Source organism: Talpa europaea (genome assembly GCF_964194135.1).
Source record: "Talpa europaea genome assembly, chromosome: 8".
Taxonomy (NCBI): Eukaryota; Metazoa; Chordata; class Mammalia; order Eulipotyphla; family Talpidae; genus Talpa; species Talpa europaea.
In genome coordinates, this window is record NC_140075.1 from 50,413,334 (window position 1) to 50,436,609 (window position 23,276).

Sequence of the window (23,276 nt, forward strand, 5' to 3'; positions counted from 1 at the left end):
AGAAATTACCAGATGCCTGGTAATAAACAAGCAAAAGGGAAGGATGGGGAGATCTGACCAAAGCAGAGCTGATCTTTGCAGGGTTGTAAGTCCAGCAGGAAAGGATACTCCATGGTCAGGGACCTGTTCCAGATGCAAACTGGCAAGAGACTTACAGCCTGGCTGACCCACGAGGCTTGTCTGGCCAAGGACACCCTCTCTCCTGCCTATGCCACACAGGACAAGGACAGCATGTTCTAGATGGGAAACATGGCCCTGAAGTCCAAAAGCAGCTAACTCCAGGGCCTGACGAGGTCTTTACACAAGATCCTCCTATCCTTGGTCTACGGGGAACAAGGGAGGACGTCAAGACCCACTTGACCATGAGGCTTAAGGGGCTGCTAGGGGACAGGAAGCATCTGTATTGGCGTACAGGGCCCAGCCTGCAGTGCTAGAGAGTACCAACCCCAAAAGTCTTAAGCAACTTCAGGAGGAAAAAGCGGTGGCAGGTGAAGCGGATTGAATAATGGCATGTCCTATTCCTATGGATGTGGCCTAATTTGGGGAAAGGGTCTTTTTTTAAATTATATTTTATATATATTTTACATCATTCTTCATTTTTGTACAATGGTTGCTTTCTTCTCTCAGGTGTAGTCCCCATGAAATTCCCATCACCAATTCACCCGTGTCCCATCACCATAGTCCCTTGTGCTCTTCCCCCCACCCCTGCTTTGATCTGGGGTAAGAGTCTTTAGAGATGTAATTAACTTAAGGGCCTCTAGATGAAAGCCTCATGGATTACTCAGGTGCCCTTATAAGAGGGAGGCAGGGGGAGATTGGATAGAAGAGGAGGACATACCAAGACACAAAGGGGGAAGGACGATGTGAAGACTGAAGCAAAGATTGATGATGCACCCACAAGCCGAGGATCACTGCAGCGCCAGAAGCTATGTGAGAGGGGTGGAAGCCACCTTCCCTCGGAGCGTCCAACAGGAGCAGCCCCTGTCAACACTTTGATTTTAGATGTCTGGTCTCCACAACTGCGAGAACTCATTCCTGTTATTTTAAAACAACCTAGTGTGTGCTAATTTTTTATGTAATCCCAGGAAACTAATAAGGCAGGAAAGAGTTTTAGGGGTTTCAGGAGTTCTGGGAAAAGAACATCTTTCTATAAAAGGGGTCATGAGGACTCTGGTAGTGGGGCCCTCATAGGACAGTATCCAAGAGGAACAAACAGTCTCTGTTCTGCTGGGCTCACATAGCCCAGGGAGACCTGGCTGGAGGCCTTTCCTGCTTAATGCAAGGGCCATGAACAGTATACCCGCCCACCCCATCCTGACCAACTCTGCTCTTTAATCAGGCACCAGCTACCATCAGCAGAGTTCACAGTAATGCCTACCCACACTTGTCCCCCTGTACTTGACCCTCTTTATCCATGAGCACCCCAAAAGTAACTGGATCATCCTCTTGAGCAAGTTCCTCAAGGCCCATTATCAAAGAGAAGCAGTGTCATTCAGTGAGGAGTGTTCTGGCTTTGGAATAGAGCAGACCTGGATTTCAATCCCAGGGTGACTTGAGAAACAAGTGATTTGACCTCTCTGAGTCTCAGTTTACTCATCTGTCAAGTGGGATAAAAAAAAATACTGCCACATAGGATTACTACGTTGATGAGAAATAGCACATGTCAAAGGCCCAGCCTATGGTTTGCTAGACCACAGGAGCAGGGGCATAGTACATGGTAGCAATCATCATCACTATTTACATGAATAACATTTCTCTGGAATACTGGCCTCAGCCTACCTTGTTCTCAATGCTGCGGTGATTACAAAGAAATCCACAAGCTACAGGCTACCCTCAAGGGCTGTCACTCAGCAAAGTTGTTGAGCACCTACTGTGTTCTCTCTTCTTACTCACCTTCAAGCCTCTCCTGTCCAGGTCATTCACTGTGACCTCAGTAACCTATGCCAATAGGCATCCAATATATATTTATTTTGTGAGCAATGAGCAAACAACTTTGAGAGACTCACCCAACCTCTTGAAACATAAGTTTTCTCATCTGTAAATGGGACTAATAGCATCTACCTACCTCACTGCCTTACAGAGCGACTCTCTAGACCAAATAGACACAGTGGCCATAGAAGGCCCCAGAAGTCAAAGCCCCATACAATCCTGAGCTATGCCTTGAAGACTGTCCCACCTTCTACAGAGGTTGGTGCTGCTGGGCCCAGGAAAGTGACAGTGAGGCTGTGAATCCTGTGTCAGGAGAAACTACATTCTAGCACTGTCCCAGTGCATATCCTAAACTGGTGCAAACCTTCCTGCCTTTCCCGGTCTGGAGTCAGAAAACCTTGGTTCACCTTCTGAGCCCACCTCTTCCGAGCATGTGACCAGGCCACTTAAACTCTAGGAGCCTCAGTGTTCTCCTCTGTACAGAGGGTTCACTGCCCCTTCCTATCTAGAAATGCGACCATGCGAATCAAATGAGGTAATATATGTAATGTACTTTGTATACTGTGAAGTTCTACCCAAATGTGGGTGATTATTACCATTATCTTTATTAGGTCAAAAACAGACATTCACATGTGAGCCTCAGAGGAACATCAACTCCTGGGCCAAAAGGAGGAAGGCACTTTCAATTCTGGTAACTTTGAAACCTTTGCCATCCAATTTCAAAATCCTATATGACTTTGCCAAGAAACCAGAAATATTCTAGCCACAACTCTGGAGAACCACAAGATAAGCAATCTCCATAATGAGACGTTCTGGGCTTCAATCAACATGACTGCTTGGGACCAAAAAATAGCTTTTTAAGAACACCACACACCACAGTTCAACCCCTCCTCCAAAGCACACAACCTTTCTCCTAAGAAAATAAAATAAATGGAAACCAACTCCAGTAAAACCTAACTCTGAGATATTTGTTCTGGGAAAGCAGGCCTTCCTGGCGAGGGGAGCAGACAGTATTCTCCAGTTACAGTTTGTCGGTAAGGATTTTCTGGGTAGGTGGGCGAGGGGTTGAGGCTCCTGGCCAGTCCCAGGAATGTGAGGATAGTACCTGCCTCAGACTCAGAAATTAGCTCTAATAACCTAGCTAAAAGTAAGCTAAACCAGGAAGATTCCTTTCCTGGCTGTTTTAACTACAAAAAAGAGGCCTATAAATCCATTTCTCCTCACTTACAGGCCTTAAAAATAAAATCCACACTCCAATTCCCTCCCCACCCCAACGGTTGGCTTCCCCCATTGCACAAGCAGTCAGCTGACAAGGGCCCTTTCCAGACTGGCCAGAAGGACCTGGCTCATGGTTCTTATGGCCCCACTGGCTCTGCTCAGTCACTCTAGGGCCCCAGAGGGCAGACACACCTAGTCCTGGGCTCAGGGTTGATCCACCAATATCCTACCTTCAGCTAAGCATTCCTTACACTTGGGTTCCCTCTTTCTCCAGTTCCTAGGACCCTAACTGAGCAGGTGCCTGCAAATTAAGTCCTGGATGGAGGCTAAAGGCACTTTGTTAGTTCAGTCTCCCTTTGGAGGTTTTTTTTTTTCTCTAGTGCAAACTCCTGAATCATCGTGGGAAAAGCAAATGCAGCCAGGCAGACATGGGTTTGAATTTGGGCCTGCTGCTGACTGGCAATGAAGCTTTGGAGAGCTGAGTATCCTGGATTTGGTTTCCCCATCCCTAAAATGGCCTTCATAGGCATCTCTGATGTCTAGTACACAAAGTTTTATAAGAGTCAGTAATAATATGTGAAAGACTCCTGATAGATGGATGGTGCTTAATCAGTGGTAATTGTTAGAATAATGGCACTCCCACACCATACTCCAAATTCTAGGCCCAGTCTCTCCTCCATACCTGGCACCCCAATTTTCTGCTCACATATAGCCACTTATCAGAGAGACCTGATCTCAGACCTGCCCAGTTCTTGGCCAAACCAGGCCTGGCCACTGCAGGGTACAGGGCTGGCAAACAGAAAGCACTCATAGCAGTAAGTGTTTGTTAACTTAGAAAAAAATCCTGAAATCTTAAGTAATTGGAATTTTTCCCCACCACATTTTGCATTCATGGATACAAATCAGTAAGTAAATACACTCAAATGAGGATATAGTCAAAGAGCAACTTCTCTCATATGGACTTATCTCTTGAGAACTAAGTTACTGCAAAACATTCAGTAGGTAAAAGGCAAAGGCCTGTGGTATTTGCAAGAGTCTGGAAGTTCTTTCAGACTTTTCAAAGTCTAAAACATTGCCCTTTTCTGATTATAAAAGTACTATATGATCATTATTGACAATGTGGAAAAATAAGAAAAGTATATGAAAAAAATACATTGGTGCAATTTCACCATCTCTAGAAAAAGTCACAGTGAAATGTGTTGGTGTATTTCCTTGCAGTCTTTTTCTATATGCCTTAAGGATGGATATTCATTCACTGAAAAACAAATAAGCAGTTCTGCCAGTGCTGACAGGAAAGCAGCTGCGGACCTCCAGCAGAAGACTTCCTTGTCCTGTTTTCCATTTTCACTAGTTCTAAATAACTTGTTAGTAACACACCTACCCATTGCATAATTAACTTCTTGTCTTATCAGGGCTTGGTGAACTTCTACCCTTGGAGGGAGTTAACACAGTCATCTATGCTTTCCATTTTGTGCCACAGAGTCAATATTTACTAATCGTGTTGCTAAAACAGGCACTTTTTAAAGAGCGCAGATTGGATGCCAAGCTTCCCTGTCTAACCTCAACAACAGCAGTCTCTGCAGCACCCGAGACTTTACTGTGCCATGGGCCACAGCGCTGGATGAGAGACTCTTGCCCTCTCTGAGCAGGTGCTCACCAAGCATGCTGCACGTAATCACAAAGTCACAGACGACACTTAGCCGTCAGAGACGAGGAAGCCGAAATCCTATGGGAGGAGGAGGACGGAGGAGGAGGAGAATGTACAGCTCCAGAACCAAAGACTAGACCCCCTCACTCCCACACCAGCATTCCCCTCATTGCACTGTCTCGTTAAGTGCCTCAACTTGGAGATACAGGGACATGGAAAAATTGAGACAACAGCGGGGAGCAGAACCCATTTCCCCAGGCCTGCAGATTGAGCAGTTTCACAGAGGGTCTTCCCAAAAGCGGCTTGGTCTCTTACAGTGATGATCAAGGTGATACCACAGCATCACCCATTCTCTTGCCTCTTGCTGCAACTCAATCATTCATTCATCTATTCACGACAAATTTTTATTGTGTCCAGCAATGGAAAGCATTACTTGCTTTACCAAAGTAGCACACCTTACCCGCCTCTTCTGGGATCATTTTGCAGTTGTCAAGAGACAGGCCTATTAGGCAGACCCAAGGAAGTCTGAGGCTTAAAGGAAAATGACCATAGGAAGGAAATGTGGAATGATGGTTTGGGGACAGATCTCTGACAGCCAGCCTCTGGAAACAGTCCCTATTCCTAAAAGCACCTCAGGAACTAAAAGGAATAAGTCAAATGGGAAAAGAAAAATGACTCAGTAAGATGCAAAAGCCTGTAGTGTTTCTGTGCGGCAGCAGAAAAAGGAAAGGACCTGGAGTGAGCACACCTGCATTCAGGTCCCACCCGGACCACCAAAATGCTGCACTGCCTGGCCCAAAGCCACACATGTTGTGTCAGGCTTGAATCAAGTTCTTTACTCCAAGTCCATGGCTGATAGCTCAGATGCCACAAATGATTCTTTCCATGCCTCTTATCCTCGGATAGCCCCAAAACAGCTACAACCCTGAGCTGGAATTTTCATGGCACTAGGACTTCTCTTCACCCCCTCAGTTAAGCTCAGGTACTGCGCCCAAGGGGAAATCCTGGTACGATCTTTCCCTGGGGTGAGATGCTCCACGTGGGTTCACAGAATCAGGCTCAGTCCCTAGAGATGCAGAGCAGGACAGAGGCCACCAGACCACAAGCAGTGCAGGAAGAAGCTGTGAGATGGGGCGATTCTGGCACACAAGAGGGAGAACAAGTGAGCATTCTGTACAGCTGCTGGGATGTCAAACAGCTCTGCACACTTGGCCTGTTCCTCTCTCCGCCCCCTCCAGGCAAGAAAACAAAGACGGTCATGTGAGGAAGGCTGTGATGAAAACCATGCTGCTGCAGTTCTACCTCCTGGGCTTGTAGCTGCAAACTCAAGGCCCTGGGGCTCAGCGCTGACTGAGCACAACTGATGGATGTACCGGCCCCTTTGTTTGTTGAGTGCCTACTGTGGATCGAGTCCGATGCTAGAGGTGGTAGAAATACTAGAAATACAAAGCTCAGCCCCCGTCCTCAAGGGACACACAGTCTGACGTGGAACACAGAATGAACCTTCAGAAAACCTTCTACTTCAGAACATTAGGTATGAGGAACAATCTCTAAGGACAATGGATATTTGAAACTGGAGAGATGGATGCGGTTGGGGAAAGTTTCCATGGGAAGGTTTCAGAGGGGAAGAGAGTTGAGTACAATTAGTAGAAGAAAGGAAGAGGGTTGAATGAGAAGGTACTCAGAAAGAGGAAAAGAACATCTCACAAGGCCTGGACAGAGCAGCTAGAGTGGAGAAAGGTTGAGAAGTATTGAGAGGTAAGTTTGGACAGATGAGTGGCAGTTGGGACTAAGCCACATCCTTCAGGTCAATCTGTCAGCCTCTTATTTCTGACTCTATCAGACCAAAGATAGGGAAGACATGGCTTAGATACTGGCCTGGAAACACTTACTCTGCAAAGAGGAAAGTAAGGTGGCAACAAAAAGGAAAGGTAAACACATTAGAGACATATACCTGTGGACACAGAGTACAATGTCACAAGTGTAACCATCCAAATGCCATTTAATGGAGACGAGGGTCTGATAATCTTGGCAATGCTATAGGTGAGTGCTACTCAGCAATCTTGGAGAGACAAAAGAAAATATATAACACTATTAGTCTTAAACGAGCACCTGAAATTATGAACATTTAAATCGTTTAAGTGCTATTCTCAGAAGCATTAGGCAAAATTGCCCCAGGTCTATATCTGGAAGCTCTTATTTATGAAGCACTTCCTACAGTCAATATTAACTGGACTTGCAGCATAATATATACACGTATACTTCATTTTATCCAACAGATAAGTTCCTAAAGAGTAGAATTTTTGAAGTCAAGTCACTTTCTTTAAGGAACAAGAAAGGGCTTATGTATGGTGGATACCTCTGTGAAGAGCACACTACTTAACATTTAAAAATTACTTTAAAGAGCTCAGTGCCTTGAGGGGGTTAACAAATGGTATCTTGAAGCCCTTCTTATTTAAATTCTAAGACAAGCCCTTCTTCCAACCCCTCCTTCTGAATATCTCTGCCAGGAATTTTCCTGGTACAAGAGATGAAAGATTCACTGTAGTTACCAGCATGGAATCCTCATCGTCTCTTTACCTTCCCCTTTAGAGCTGCCACCCTAACTTACTATCTTTCAGCAAGGGTTTACTTAGCCTTTGCTTTCTGTGCAAAGAATATAAGACAGTGAATCCTCCACTCCTCCCATGAGGAGCTTCAGGTCCTTGTCGCCTCACATTCTACAGCAGTTCATTTCTCCCTGGCCTGCCTCCCAGGTCCCTTCTCTATCCAATCACGTCAGCCTTTCCTGACATCCAGCTCAAAATCACAAAGAAGTTCAAATTCTTGAGCAAGAAATACTTAAAAAGCAATTTACTCCATGTGACATAAGAAATCCACATTAAACATTTTAAATTTAGAAAATACAAAAAAGTGTAGGTAAGAAAAATTTAATTATCCTTAGTCCTACCCTCCTACCTGCCACCTCTGTGACCAATACGATTAAAACCTGAATGGCTAGGACCTCCCCAGTGGTGCAGCAGGTTGACTGCAGAGCTGTGAGGCTGTCCGCAGCCTCTGTAGTGTGGGTTCAATCTCGGCCGGCCAGGGAGAAACCCACATGGCGCGGCAGACCTCTCCTGCCTCTCCCGCTGCTCCCCTCAGCAGTGATTTCGTTCTGTCTGCATGTTCTGCTCCCTGTTCTGTCTCTGGTGAATTCTCTCACCCTCCCGCACCTCTGGCCTGTACCCCAGTACTTGTATAAATATAAATAAATCTTTAAAAAAAAAAAACCTTAATGGCTAGCTTAGACTATTGTTTATCTTGTTTGCTACTCGGAGATTGCCCACTATTTCTCTGCTAGAAGCTGTTAGTTTTGAGGGGACCCTCCCAAAAAAAACACACCTCGCATTTTCTTATCCCTTTAGGAGACTCATAGCCATCTACTTCTGCAATGCCCAACCGCTCCCTTACTCAGCTAATGTAAATTCCATGCATCTTTCAGAGTTAGCTTATACCTCCCCAAACATTCTCTGGCTTTGCAAGCCAGGGAAGTTGGCAAGTTCTAAATGGGCATCACCTGTATTGTCTAGATATTCTTTCCACTTCCCTATGTTCTGACAGCTCTTGAGTTGCTGTCGAGGCCAATATTCTCATGGGTTGTGTTTGTTTGCCTCTGCAATGGCTCTGTAAGCCCCTAGAAGGGTTATATAAACTGTATCTTAGCATTCACTGCCCTCTCTAGTGCCCATCACAGCTTCTCTCTCCCAATACATGTGGGATTAGTATTTCACTGAGTCATAAAATTTTAGAGTTGGGGCAGGGGGAAGGACTAAGGTCAGAAGAGGAGAATTTTGGCTAAAGTTCTAACACAAAAGCCAGAACAGAGCGCACAGGAGTCAACTAAAAACAGAACATATCTGAATATTTCTTGAGCACGAACTATATGCCCATCATCATGTAAAGGCCTGAGAAATGAAAGCAGAAAGACCACCAGATGACACAATCAGAAAGCTCACTGGAATATGAGATGTTTGGGGGTAGCTTTTTTTCAAAGGGCAGTGTAGAAGAGGGTGGCAAACTCAAAGTCAAATCATGAAAAGTAGGAATCATAACATGCTATAGAAATATAAAATAGGTGCGCCCAATCCTGCCTGCAGTCAACATGTCTGTGATAGTTTGGGCAGGCTTCCAGGAGGAAGCAGAACTTGAGCATGGGTACAAATGGAGTAGGCGGACACTGGAGCACTGGTGGGATAAGATAAGACAGGAAAAGTATACTATGTAGGTTCTAGGAAAAAGGAGACAATAGAAGGATACACTCAGGAATAGAAAGAGAACATAGATGTCACAAAGAAAATAGCATTATCAGTAGCAGTTCTAGTCCCTCCTCACACTCCTCATCAAGTCTTAGAAAGAGACCATCTAATTGGCTTTTTAGCTAGTTATCACTACTCCTAATGGGCAGATTAGGAGTTTTAAGTTCAGCCATCTCATAGGATACCAACTGGCCAATGACTGGGTCACTTTTGGGTCAGATGACCAACCCTGTTCCAATCAGGGGCTCCTGCTGCACAAGGCCCAGCTCCACTCTATGGGGTGGGGACTGTGAGAGGCAGGGTGAGGAGAAGCAAGAGGGTAGTTTCAGCAAGAAAGGAATGCTGGGTGTGGCAGTCACCATGCACATGTCGGAGGGGTAGGGGTGTTGAGGAGCTATTGGTGTCCCAGGAGAGGTGTGGCGCAAGTAATGGTGAAGAGGTAAAATTGACATAGCTGGGATAGAGAATAATAAAGAGACTTGCTCAATCAAGGGGAGGAAAAAGTAAGTTAACATTTCGGAGAGCCTACTATGTGTCTCAAGTACCATTTTGAAGAAGTGATCTTGGATCCAGTTGAACATTGGGCCTATGTTTATAAATTGGGGAGCCTAATCGCAGATCTTTTAAATCTGAATCCCTAGCATGTATACATACATGTATGTTTATTTTTACATTTCTTCTATGATTCGCTTATACTATCTGAGATGACAGCCATTATCATGCATGTTTCAGTCATAATCTCATTCAGTCCTCTAGAATCAGGAAAGATCTAGGCTCAGATCTTGGCCTGAGAAGTAGATGGTATGTTTCCCATTTCACAGATGAGGAAACTAGGTAGAGAGAAGTGAACTTGCCCAAGGTCACAGAGGCAGTCAGTAGTAAAGCTGGGGTGCTTTGTAGCAAGCTGTGATTCACAATCCTGCAGAATGAATTCTTGACTGTACTGAAGGGGGGTGTTCAGGCCCCATAGAGATGGCCAGCCACAGACCCTCCTGGAGGGTAACAGCATTGAGAACCAACGGGCTTCAGGCGTGGAGCCAGGCCTGGCAATGCTTCCTTACTAGCAGACACATGTGTGGAGCCCAGGAAAGATCCTACATCAGAATTTAGATAAAACATCAGAAAGAATTTCATTACCCCAAACTCTGGAAATGCAGTTAGCTGGCTCTGAGGTGCATTCTAAAATGTCTTTCTCTAAGAAAATTTAGAGATACTAAATTTTAGTCATCACAGATAGTATATGTGAATCACAGAAGAAATGTAAAATAAATAAACATACATGCATACATGCCAGGGATTCATACTTGGGCCTATGTTTATAAATCCCAGTGGACACACAGCCTTATCTCCATTACATCTGGCCTCCCTGCTCTCAAGGATAGCAACTAGGTCTTTGTACCTTTTTCCTTACCTGTAAAATAGACTTCTCACCTGCCTACCTACCCCATGAGGAGTCTCATGATCAAATGAGATAACAGAACAGAAGTTGCCCAGCCCAACTCCTCCCTGTGAGGGCTTCAAAACAACTGACTGCTGGACTTTCAGCATAATGGTGTCCATATCTATGAACATTTGCTGGGGGCTTCCTGCATGCCAGGTTATCCCTCTTACATCCATGCAGAAATGGGAATTGTTATTTTGAATGCTACTCAGAGCTGTTACCACATGCCAAGAAAGGTAGAAAATTCTGTCATGTGGGAGAAGGGGCTCAGAAATGGCTTTTTGTTTGTGAAAAACTCTAAAGGGCCTTTGGTTCTGGAAAAGAGAGGCCCAGGGTCCATTCAGAGAGGAGTTACAGTGAGAAGCTAAACCACCTGTGTGTGAAAAAACTGGGGGTCTCCCTTGGGCAATAAGTATAAAGAATGGCAGCATATTTGGAGCCTGGAAGGGGATCCCAGAAGGCCACAGGATCATAGCAAAGGTTAAAAAAAAAAAAAAAAGTCAAAACACAGAAGTGTCTGTTACCCCATTTAAAGCCATTTCCTTCTCTGTGCAGAAATTTCTCTCCTTACCCCTAAAGCCACACATGAAACTCAGTTTGCCCTAGAGCCAGTCTCAGTGGCAGTGGAGGCAGTGCAAAATGGGCCTCAGCCCATGCAGAGATAGGCCACGGAGGGAGAGCAGCCTTGTTACACAGGAGGAAGGGGTCCTCGAGTGCAAGCACCACGGTGCCCAGGAGGATGTGAGTATCCCCTGGGGAAGGTCCAAATGGCAGGGTCTGGAACAGGGCTTCCTGTTGCCCTGGAATGGAACACTGGTTATTCTTATGTGGTTATTAAAGGACAGGGACCCCAGAAGGCTGGAAAACATGAAGCAACTCAGATTCCATGTGGTATTTCAACAACCCTGTGAGATAGGTCCATCTTAAGAGGAAGAAGCAGAGCCTATGGGAGCAAAGCTGCCCGAAGTCTCGCTGTTCACCGTAGCAGAACCAGGCTCAAACCTGGGCAGTGCCCAAATAGTCACCACCAACTAGGGCGAGTCATCCTCCTGCCCTCAGCCCATACTCCTGCCAGGGTCTCTCCCTGCCCATCACCCCTCTGCCCTGTCCTGTCTTCTCCAGATGACTAGCAGAATGTTCTCCCTCTTAGAACCACATGTTAGCTCCTCAGCAGCTAAGTTCTCCTCTCTAGCAGGGGGCCTGGCCCCAGGGCCCCGAATGAACATCACCCCAAGAAGGAAGGGACATTTCATGAATATTTCATCACTCTCTGGGTCCTGTGGCCACACCACCAGGAATCAGTCACTCAGGATTCAACATTAGGGTCCAGAGGTCAGGGAGAGAGGGAGGGAGCTGTTTGTGTGTGTGTGTGTGTGTGTGTTAGATGCTGGCAGCAAGGGGGTGGGGGTGGGGTGAGCAGGGAGACAGTGCTAGTCTTGGAAGTGAGTTCCACATAGGACAAGAGGGAAGCAGTTTCTCCAGTAAAACACCAAGAGCACTAAACTATATTATCAGCCTCCTTCCTTGTTCTCTGGAGGGGACCCAAGGGTCACAGGCAGAAAGAAAATCTTAGGCAGCTTAGTACCTCCCAGAGAGCACTGGAGCAGGAGTTAGGTGTTACCATGGCCTCACACCCCAGCTGGGACACCACGAGGTATGAGGGTAGCCCTCATCCAGTTCATTAAATTTTCTAAGCTTTGGCTTCCTCGTGTGTAAAATGGGGGAAATGCCTATCACGCATCAGGCTGCAAGAGGATTAAACCAGGTAATGCCCCCCTTGGTTAGTGCAGGACCAGGTTTAGAGCAGATACCCAGTCCCAATGCCCAGAGCTCCTCCCTTCCTTCCCATCCAGCCTCTCTGAAGACAGGACTGACCCCCTAGGGGAGTGGTCCTGAAATGGCTTCTCAGAGGTTCCTCGTGGTCTGTGAGCAGGAGAGCAAGGAAGGGAGGCAGTTGGATCTTTGCTCACCCCTGTTGCCTCCGTTTCCAAAACTACAACTTCACTCGGATTCATTTACCTCCTGCTCCCCCACCCCACTTCTGGAAATTGTTGCTGCTTTAATCGTAAACCCTACTGAAATAGGTGAGGAGTAGGCACACTTTTTCCACAAAGAGTCAGATGGTAACTATTTTAGGCATTAGGGGCCTAGAAGGAAACTTGTGGATGTTATTAGAGGATTATATATTATATAGCAGGTATTTATATAACAAAGGAGAAAACGGAATTTCAACAAATTTTTAATTGATTACCATTCAAAATATAAGAATTGAATTTGTTTTGCCTTGTTTGGTTTTTTTTGGCTTTTTTTTTTTTTTTTTTTTTTTTTTTTTTTGGTAATACAGGTCTTTGAAGAATGGAATTTTGGGAGGAGGGGTAGGTAACATTTTGTTTGATTTGAAGCCAAAGTTAGTGTTCCCTGTCATCAATCTACTGGAACTGTTTATCTGTAAAACCCATTTTAACTTCAAGGCCATTCACAAACAGGTGGCAGACTAGATTATCCTTGGGGTACCTCTTTTCTCCTCTCCCCTCCCCTCCTTTCCCTTCCCTTCTCTCCCCTCCCTTCCCCTCCCCTCCCTTCCCTCCCCTCCCCTCCTCTCCTTTCCTCTCTCTTTCTCTCTTTGGTGGGGAAGAATCAATGGGGTGAAAGAATTCACCAGAGACAGAGTGGAGAACAGAAAAGGCGGATTTATTGAAATATATTGGAGGATCTAGTTTTCTGAGACCTGACAGACAGCATGGAGTCCTTGAAGGTTAAAGTTCCTGGGCTCCAAAGCCTGTTGAAGGCTGCTTTGGGGTCTGGGACCATCTCAGGAAGAGAATCTGAAGGCCCTAGCCATCACCTCAGTGGGGAGCCCTAGAAGCTGCAGCATCTCCCACCTCCCAGGGCTGCAAGAATCCTGAGGTTTTACTACAGCTGAGGTGATGGGTACCTCAGGCCCACTTCTACACTGGCCTTGGCTCTTAGCCCTCACTTTGGCTTCCCCAGCAGCAGAAGAAAGGGGACTGAGCTCCCTCCTTTGTCTTCAAAAGTCCTACCCTCTCTAGCAGTCTCTCCCTCAACAGTACTTTCTCAGAAAGCTTTCTTATAGAGCCCTCCCAACCAGCTTCCAAACATAAAATAAAGAAATGGACCTATTTATGGGAGATCTGGGGTCCCCTGAAGACCTTTCATCTCTTCTACTTCTGAGGAAGAGAGGCAATACCATCAGTCCACATAGGGAAGAACTCTGTCTCTGGTTCTGACTGGATTGGGTCAGTAAATGCTCAGGGCCATTTTCTCTATACAGAGATTCTTACAATTGCTTTACCTGCCTTGCTATCAGAACTTCAGATAATCTATGAAAATCTGACTGAATATGGTGGGTGGGTTAGGACTGTGGGTGCGTTGGTGGTAGGAAAGCTATGGTGACTACACCTGAGGGGAGAAATCCTATATTGTCAAAATACTAACAAGCATGTAAAACAATGGCACTTGATTTAAAAAAAGGAAAGAAAGAAAATATGACTGAAAATGTAATGAAATGTAAAGACCATGAGAGTAAGTAAGACAGCAGAGAGAATCAAGTTTGAAGTTAAGCATAGAAGACTTCAACCACTTTTAATTTTCCCATAGTGAAAACATTCATGTAGCCTCACGGAACTCTGAAACTACCAAAGATACACCAGAGCAATGAAAGAGTGTAGGCAAAGCCATAAGGAAATAAGTACACGATGATGATCTGGTAAACTCGGCCAGTATTTCTAGTCTCAACCACTACACAGTCATAAGCTTTGACCTGGTATTCCATCTCTGTGAATACAGCCAACAGAAACAATGTACAGAGAGGAAATTAAACAAATATGTTCACAGAAACATTTATATATTTTTTTAATCAAAGATAAACAATGGGGAAAGTTAAATAAATTGAAAATATCCATATAGCAGAATATTATGAAGTTAACAAAAGTATATAGACTGGATCTATGTTTTTTCTTACAAAAGGCAAGCATTATTTTATTTTATTTTTTTCAAAAATAATAGTGTCTTGAAAGTCAAAGAAAGGCTGAGGAACTGTGCAGGTTAAAGGAGACTGTGAAAATGACATGCAGTACATGATCTGTACTGGGTCTTGAACTGCAAAGAGAAAAACTACTATAAAAAATACTAGTAGGAAAAACGACAAATTAAAGCAAGGAGGGCTTAGATCAAAATGTTATGTCAGAGTTAAATGTCCTGAATTTGAAAACTGTATTGTGGTTCTGAAAATATCCGCTTCCTTAGGAGACGCAAACCAAGGATTAAAGGATAAAGAGATATGTAAGGGAGGGGGGAAAAGCATAAAGAGATATAATGTCTACAACCTACTCTTAAATGGATCAGAAGCAACAATAGACAATTAGACAGGCAAAAAAGAAAGGGAGGAGAAAAGAAGCAAGAGGAGAAGAGGGGATGGGGGAAGGTGGATGAGGTGACAAAATATTAAAAATCGCTATGTCTGGTAAAGGTGATATGGAAGTTCTATTATTTTTACAAGTTTTCTATTAATTTTGAAACTATCTTTAAGTTATATATCTGGATACATTGAAAGGTATACATAAAACAATCTTGAGTCAAAAAACCACAATACACAATTCACAAACTGTGGAAAATTAAGTATAGGAGAACACACAACAGACTGCGCATGTAATGTTTTCAGCTACCCCCACACAAGAGCTCTGACAGTTTCCCTACAGCAAACAGCTCGATGAGACTGACCCCTTAGGGCAAGCCATTTGCTCCAAGAGCCAGCTGAAGCCTGTGCAGTGCAGCCACTTTGAGTGGCTTTGTGCTTTGTTTTCCTAACAATGCGTGTTATAAGTGCCTCCCTCTCTCATCCTCAGCCTGTGTGATCCAGTCCCCTGTCCTGGCAGCCCCATCCCTTCGACTCTAGGTCTAGGTTAAGCCCAGGCTACTGCTTCTCAGACCTGGGCAGAGCCCTCTCCTTGAGGTGGTCATCTGCCCATTTCCTATGCTGAACAGTCAGGAGCTCAATTCAGGGAGATGGCTTCCTCCTCTGAACTACCAGCACATGTTTAGGGGATATGCCCATCAGCTCGTGGCCTGTCCCATCCCTCCATTTCATGACCCTTTGAGTAGAGTACTCCTGGGCTCCAATTAAGCCTGAAACTCTGTAGGGGAAAGGCTGAGCCCTAAGTCTCACACTCATCATGGTGCACATTGCACACGGGTATCTGCAAAGAGTCAATGGGCTGTGATAATGACCTAGAGCACAGACTCATACTGATCTACACACTCACTCACCTTTGGGGTTGTTTGGGGCACAACTGTGAACCAGTTTCCTTATCTGTGAAATGGGCATGTGATCCAGTTCATATTGTTCTAGAAGAATGGGAAGTACTCAGCACGCTCACTAACACGATAGCAGAAGAGTCTTAATGTGTCAGTCACTTTCACTTTCTTGGCAGCAGGAAATACAAGTTTGTGTGTGATCAGAGGCACAAAAATCCTACCCCAGGAAGACACACAGGACTCTGTCCAGATACGTTTCTGGCTTTTATTTCTGACTTTCTCTGATATTTGCTGTGTTGCACAGAGTAGAATTTCCCATTTATATTCTCTTTGATAAGGTCTTCAGTCAGTCTTTCTTGAGTCAGTTACCTAATATTTCGAAGACCGAGTTTCTGCATCCATAAGATGGGAATGGTAACTATTTCACAAGGTGTTGCAAAGATTAAATACAATAATGTATGTCCAGTTTATGGAGGTAAATTTTACACTGTGTTTCCCACTTTGTGTTTGGTGAATCCCGGATGTTCATGGACTTCAAGGTCTATAGAACTGGAGGCTTGGCTGAGGTTTTCTGCCTCAGATTTAACTCAAGGCAGGATCCAGACAGCTCTACCACATCTGTGAGAGTTGAATATTTATCAATTGTGAAAGGCCTGAGCAGAAGGATACCATGTGGAGGGAACAGAGGGGACGCATAGATAAAAGATGAAGTATGTAGAGCCCAGGTTGGAGGAACCTTCAGTACAATGGAAAAGATGGCCAGGTAAACCTTTTTGTGTACCATGAGGCACATGAGGCATGATGACATTAGCATTTAATAGAGACATTAGCACTTAATCAAATCCCACAGAAGAAGGGAGGTGTGGGATTGAGTATTTCATGGCAGGCTTTGTCAAGGATGTGGCATTTGATCATCACCTAACAGAAAAGGTTCAGGCTTTCTGATATGTTATGTATAGGAGAATACACAACAGACTGCGGAAATAGCAAAAACAAAGAAAAGTCATGGAAACTCTGAGGAGCTCTAGCCTCTATCTCAGTGTAATAATGATGCTCAAAGTAGGAAAACAGATGTGGACCTGCCTTCACAGAGTTGACAGCACTGTATAAGCAAATGTGAGATACACCTATTCTCATCACTGGGCTCTCCCACAGCCACGAGTACTGCTCTCACGCCCCTTGGCCTCCCCACCCTGCCCAGTAGCTTAGCATTTCAGGGAATGCTAGCTCTGGGCATGTGTGTGCCTCAAGTAGACACAAAAGAGGGAATGTGTGGGCATGAGAAATAGCCATGGACAGATTAGAGGGTAAGACAGAAATAAAAATAGCTGCTGGGTTAAGGCTGCTAATCTTTTGTTGGCTTAAATTGTCTTATGCAGTTTTTCATTTTAAAAAAATTTTCATCTAAAATAAGTCTCATAGTCTTGTAGGCACTGCTGTAAAATTTTTTTTCAACATATTTCATTAAGGAAAAAAGCAAGTTGCAGGTTGCTATGTCATGTGATCCCATCTGGGTCCACTTGCTTTACTTAGAAAAGTTAAAAGACAACAGAATGGGGCCTCCCTGGTGGCGCAGCGGTTGAGCACTGGGTTGCGGAAGCTGCCCGCAGTCTCTGCAGCACCGTTTCTATCCCTGGCCTCCCGGTGAGGGTCCTACATGGCGCACAGACCTTTCCTGCCGCCCGCTGCTCCCCTCAGCAGTGTGCTTCGGTCCTTCTGCCTGCTCTGCTCCCCGCTCTGGCTCTGGTGAATTCTCTCACCCTCCCGTGCTTCTGACTGTACCCAGTGCTTGTATACATAAATAAATAAATCTTAAAAAAAAAAAGACAACAGAATAGAGGGTGAGCCTATTCCCCTAATTCACATCCAGTGTTGTACACAAGTGTTACCTGAATTTAAAAAAAAAAAAGAATAAAGTTTCCATTTAAAAACAAAAACAAATGAACAACAAAAAGTCAATGAAAACAAATTATCATCAAAGTCTACCTGTGGGGTGTGAGATTTGGAGGGAGGGCAGAGAGAGCCCAGCTTTTCATTTTAGCTCTTCAGAACTTTGTAACATTAACCATAGTGCTCTGCAGGCCAGACGATGCTATGGAACCCAGCCTGGGTTAATCTGAGCACATATTCTGTAGGTTTTTGTTTCTCTCCTGAAAGAGGCAGCCCTCCTTAAGCTCGGAGCGTGGTGTGTGATTTAACCACAGAGAATCCTGCCGGGAGACTCAGACGTGCCAGGCCGTCCTATCACTAGGGCTCTCCCAGGGAATTCCTCAGTCCATTTAGGAAGGTAATCTTGAGAGCAGTGACTCATTCCCTGCACCAAGGCTCCTGTCCCCACAAAAGGAGATTCTTCAGATTAAGTGTCTAGTAGGGCGCCTCGCACCCAGCAGCTCTAAGTAGTGGGGTTTATGCCACTGTCTTCACCAGGAGAGAGGGGAGGGGATGATGGGCTCTGTGGGGTAAGAGTAACGTGAGAGACGTGGGGGCTATGGATAAAAACTGAAGATAGATAAAGATAAGTGTTTGCCTGTTTACTTATACCCGCATGGTGTAGGTGAAAAGGTTCTTTAAATTCTACCTCCTGTATCACTTGCTCTGTGACCTTGGACAAATCACCTCCCGTCTTTGGACCTCACTTTCCTCATCTATAGAATAGAGACTGGTTAAAATTTTTGTTGCCATCTAGTTCAACTATAACATTTTATGTTAATCTAATAATCCAAGTACAGAAAAGAAGAAACCACTGATCATGCTGCTAACATTAAATGACCTGGATCCTGGGCATGCAGTCTCTGGGCTATCCATCAGGGCTCTTCCCCTGGGGAAGGAACATCACACCTTCCCAAATGCTCAGCCTCCTCACTCTGACCCTACCTTCAAGGTCAAACAGAAAAGACCACCACACCATCTATTCTCCCTCAAGCCCAGAAGCATTTTTTTAAAGATTTTTATTTATTTATTTATTTATGCATACAAGAACTGGGGTGTAGGCCAGAGGTGAGGGGAGTAAGAGGATTCACCAGAGACAGAGTGGGGAGCAGATCTACTGAAATATACTGCTAAAAGGAGCAGCAGGGGAGATAGGAGAGGTCTGCTGCGCCACATGGGTCAGGTCCCTGGCCGGGGATCAAACTCAAGCTACGGTGGCTGCTGACAGCTTGATAGCACTGTGTCTTTACTCCTGCGCCACCACGGAGGCCCTCCAGAAGCATTTAAATGAAATGAAAAAATTATTTTGTGTCTTATGGCTCTTCATGGTATAGTGGCCAAAGCCCTAGAGTAGGAGTCAGATCCCCAGTCCCACCTTGGTCTATTACTGGTTCACTGTGTGACCTGGAACAAGACACTTCTGGTTTTAGTATTATCTAAAAAACAAGGGTTTAAATGGGTTTCTCTTTATGAGCCTTGCTCCTACTTTCCCCTGCTCTGCCCTGTGCTGGCTACCAAGGCTGTGAGAGGTGAGAATCTGCAGGCTAGCATTCCACCTAATGTTCCCAGCAACAGCATGCAGCCACAGGCACCCCCAGCAGGCTGGTGCCAAAATTCAAGCACAGCCAAGTGTCCACTCCCAGAATTCGAGCTCAGCACTGGGAGCCAGAATGAGAAAAGATGTACAGGGTCAGGAAGAGACCCAGTAAGTGCGGGACTCTCCAGCCAGGACATGCTACCCAGATCCAAAGCTGGATTCTGCAACTTTTCTCACAGATGTTCTTTTACTTGTAGGATAATGACAGACAAGGCCTCCAAAGAAATCAGAACCACATTCTTCAGGAACCACATTGGGGCAGGGAGTGGAGTTCAAGGTCACTGCTTGTTAATACACACAGTTTTAGTTCAGGTATAACATATAGGAAAATGTACACATACCTATACCACTTGATATATTTTCATGAAATTAACACATCCATGATATAAGCACCCAGGTTAAGAAAGAAAACAATACCTACCACCACCCCAAAACTGCCTTCATGCCCCCTACCAGTCACTACTCCCCCAAGAATAACCATTATTCTGAATTCTAGCACAACTGACTCATTTTGCCCTTTTTTGGAATTATACAGTACTCTTTAGCATCTGGCTTCCTTTATTGAACATTGTGAGCTTCATCCATCATTACAGTTAAAGTAAAAAATTATTGTCATTCATTTTCATTTTTGTGTGCTAAGGACTTAATAAGGAGCTAAAACCAGTGAGGCAGCTCTAAGTTTAGGTTCAGATACTCAACTGATGGCAGGGTTTACAAACAGCTCTTCCAAAATAAGAATAATCCCTCTTACTGTTCTTCCATACAGTCCCACACCTTCCTCCTAGGGGACTGCAGAGGTGGGAGTCTGGGCCCCAAATTTATTTCAAAGGCCAAAAACTCTTGTCTTTGAGACCTGCCCTGTGCCTGGCTCTGTGAGGGACACCTTAGACTCAGCATCTAATTTAGTCCCCACAACTGTGAGGATTGCGCTGCTATTAATCCTTACTAAGAAACTAAGGCCCAGAGAGATTGAGTCATTTGTCCAGAAAAGTTATACAGCTAGGAAGAGGACCCAAACCCCAAGCTGTGTGAGCTCTAAGGAAAGCCGAACCTCCCAACCACCCTATGTTAGCAGGGAGCTCACCAGCTAAATCCAGCCCCCACCTATGTTCCCAACTTCAACTAGCACCACGGACCCCCGGCTCACATTCCAAGGTCACACTGGCCTCCTGGGGCTCTTCCTCACCTCAGGGCCTGTGTCCAGGCAGTTGTTTTAGCCTGTGTGTCTACTCTTCAGCTACTCCTCAGGGCAGCCTTCCCCATCTAAACAAAGCACCCTATTTTCTCTCAGAGCACCTAGTTCTCTTCCATAGCCTAGTTCACTTCAATAGCAAGTGTTCACTTGCTTTGTTTAGTTTAATTTCTCCACCAATGGATCATAAGCTACAAGAGGACAGGATCATGTCTGTTTACCATTTTATGGCACAAGAATATGTTAAGTGAAGAAAAGGAGGGGAGGAGAGAGGGGACTTCAGAAGTCAAGTGCCCCAGGTAGACCCTGTCCCTCTCAGAGGCTTAGTTTCCTCAATTATCAAATGAAGGGCCTGGAAAAAAGGCCTTCTAAAGGTCTTCCACTTTATCTGATCTCTAGACCACAAATCCTAGGATATAAAGTCATCCCAAAGGCCTCAGGCCTCTACTGCTTCTTATCTACCCTATATCCAGGATGTGTTTAGGGGGGACTCACCCAAAGCTCACCAGGCTATGAGGTATATGGGGTCTTCCCATTCTGTTGCATGTAGAGGATCAGAAAACATAAGGTCTCTTCCACTTCTAAAAGCTCTCAAGCACAGAGTAGGGGAGAGACAAGACTAAGAAGAAATAACGGATGAATTCCCTAGGAAACAGCATCTGCTTCCTTCTTAGAGACCCACACCCCTACTTCTCAGTTTTGAGCCCATCCAACACTAGTCCTATCCAGCCCCACCCTTGTTATGTGTGGGGCTGCACCCACTGCCAGGCTGAGCTCCAGGACAGCAGAGACTATCCGTATCTTGCTCATCTTTGTACCAACAGCACTTAGCACAGACCCTATGCATGAGATGGGGCCAAGGTGAGGCACCAAATCACATGTCATTGGTAGGGCTTGCTGCTGAGGGTGCCACTTTCTCCCTGCTATCACTGAGCACAGAAGAAGCACCTGGGGCTAAAAGAACCTGGTTTCCCATTCATACACCAACTGACCCCCCAACCCCAGTCTCTTTGCTAGACCCCACATAGCCAGTGGCAGCTGTCTCAGATAGAAGGCTGAGGAGTCATGTCCCTATAGGGTCTTTGCAGTTACTTGCTCCTCTACCCAGCCAGCCAGGTAAAGCATTCCCTGAAACTAAAGCAACTCTGCCTCCCATTTTTCTCAAACTAAGATTCCTCTGACTTTGAATTCTCTCTGTTTTGTCTAGGGAAGAAAAAGAAAGAGACGGCAGGAGAGTGGAGGGAAGAGGTCATAAGCAGAGCTCTACAAAGATCTCTCTTTGGAGAGAGCTCTACAAAGGAGTTAAGGCTTCCTGTTTGTGTCTTGGAAACAGTGAAGGTCCAAAACGCCCAGGTTTTTACTCTGTGGGGTGTGTGAAGAGGTGAATTGGGTGTACAGGTGTATATATGTGAGTGTGCAAATGTTGTATCACAGGAGAGCACATAATAGTCGTGTAGACACCAAATGCAGAGGTCAGATCTTGATCTTGTCACTTCCTATCTGAGCAACTTGGGGCAACTTGATTAAACTCTATGGACCACAGTTTCCTCATCTGAAAAACTAGGATAAAAATAAATCCTATTTCATGCACTGTTGTGAGAAGCAAACATCAGGAATGGTATTCTATAATCATTAAAACATCATCTAAATATTAGCAACTGTTAGAAATGGTAGGCAAGGAGAACTTCAGAAAATTTCCATTTCTCTCCAACTGGTAACTACTTTCAGATCTCAGAGTTTATCCCTGGCTATGTTCTGGGCTTAGCCAACCTGACAAGGTACCCAGACGCTCAGAGCCCAGGCACCTTCACGACTAGGCTCATATGGCTTGTTACTCAATGCAAATCCACTTTCAGGAAGATTACTTCACCTCCCATTCAGGCTCTGAGCTTAGGAAACAAAATCCTGGGAACCACGGAGAATCCTAAGTGGGACTCAGAAGAAAACCAACAGGTCAGGTCTCTGTCCAGAGCGTGGCGAGGGCTTTGTGTGAAAAGTACCAGAAAAAATAAGAATCATTTAGATTCTGTAGATTATACTAAAAACACAGCATCAACAATTCTAGCACCGTCTGCTGAGCAAGTCTTTATTTTCAGACAGATGACTCTTTGCAGAGCTGCCCATGGAATTGAATAAACCTCAGGGTTGTATTTACAGCTTCCCATGAGTCCTGTAATAAGCCCAGGCTCCCCAACACCAAACTGAAGTACACCAAGAGAAGTGAATCTGGGTTCTGTCTTACACCCCCTCCACCTCTCACAGCCTCTTACCTTCCCAGCTCCTCGCCAATGTGGTAGAAATCCTCCACCTTCTGCTGCTTGAACGTCTCCATGTTTGGGCTCCTCATTGAGGCCTAGACATCCAAAGCTGAAACAGTAACAAAACTGAGGTTAGGATGGCCATGGAAACAGGCACAAGCCTAAGAGTCTGGGCCTCAGAGTAATCACCTACAGGTTCCTGTAGGAACAAATCACCTGGTTCCTCAAGAACTGCCCCCTTAAGCCTTGTCTCGCATGTAGCAGATGATGCATGGTACCTATCTGACTGATATTAATTCAGCTGTGTTAAAGAAACAGAAAAAGAGTCCTCCCCACTTCTTCAGAACTACTCTGAACAAGTTCAGAGACAGACTCATGACTAGCTTTGGCAATTTGCTCTCATGAAATTCAGAACTACTGAGAAAAGACAAAGCTGTGATGCAGTGAAAAGAACACTAGCTTTTCCAGGTTCCAGTCCCAGTTTTGCTCGGT

The 23,276-nt window shown here is 45.1% G+C and overlaps 1 protein-coding gene across 1 annotated transcript in view; it reads right to left on the reverse strand.

The window, feature by feature from the left end:
- DAPK2 (death associated protein kinase 2) overlaps positions 1–22,873 on the reverse strand; it is a gene marked incomplete at both ends in the record, with an annotated part of 96,776 nt that extends 73,903 nt beyond the window's left edge. The window contains one exon of the mRNA XM_084240540.1: positions 22,797–22,873. Coding sequence (XP_084096666.1) covers positions 22,797–22,873 — 77 coding nt within the window. The remainder of the gene's footprint in view (positions 1–22,796) is intronic.
- Between the last annotated feature and the right edge of the window lie 403 nt (positions 22,874–23,276).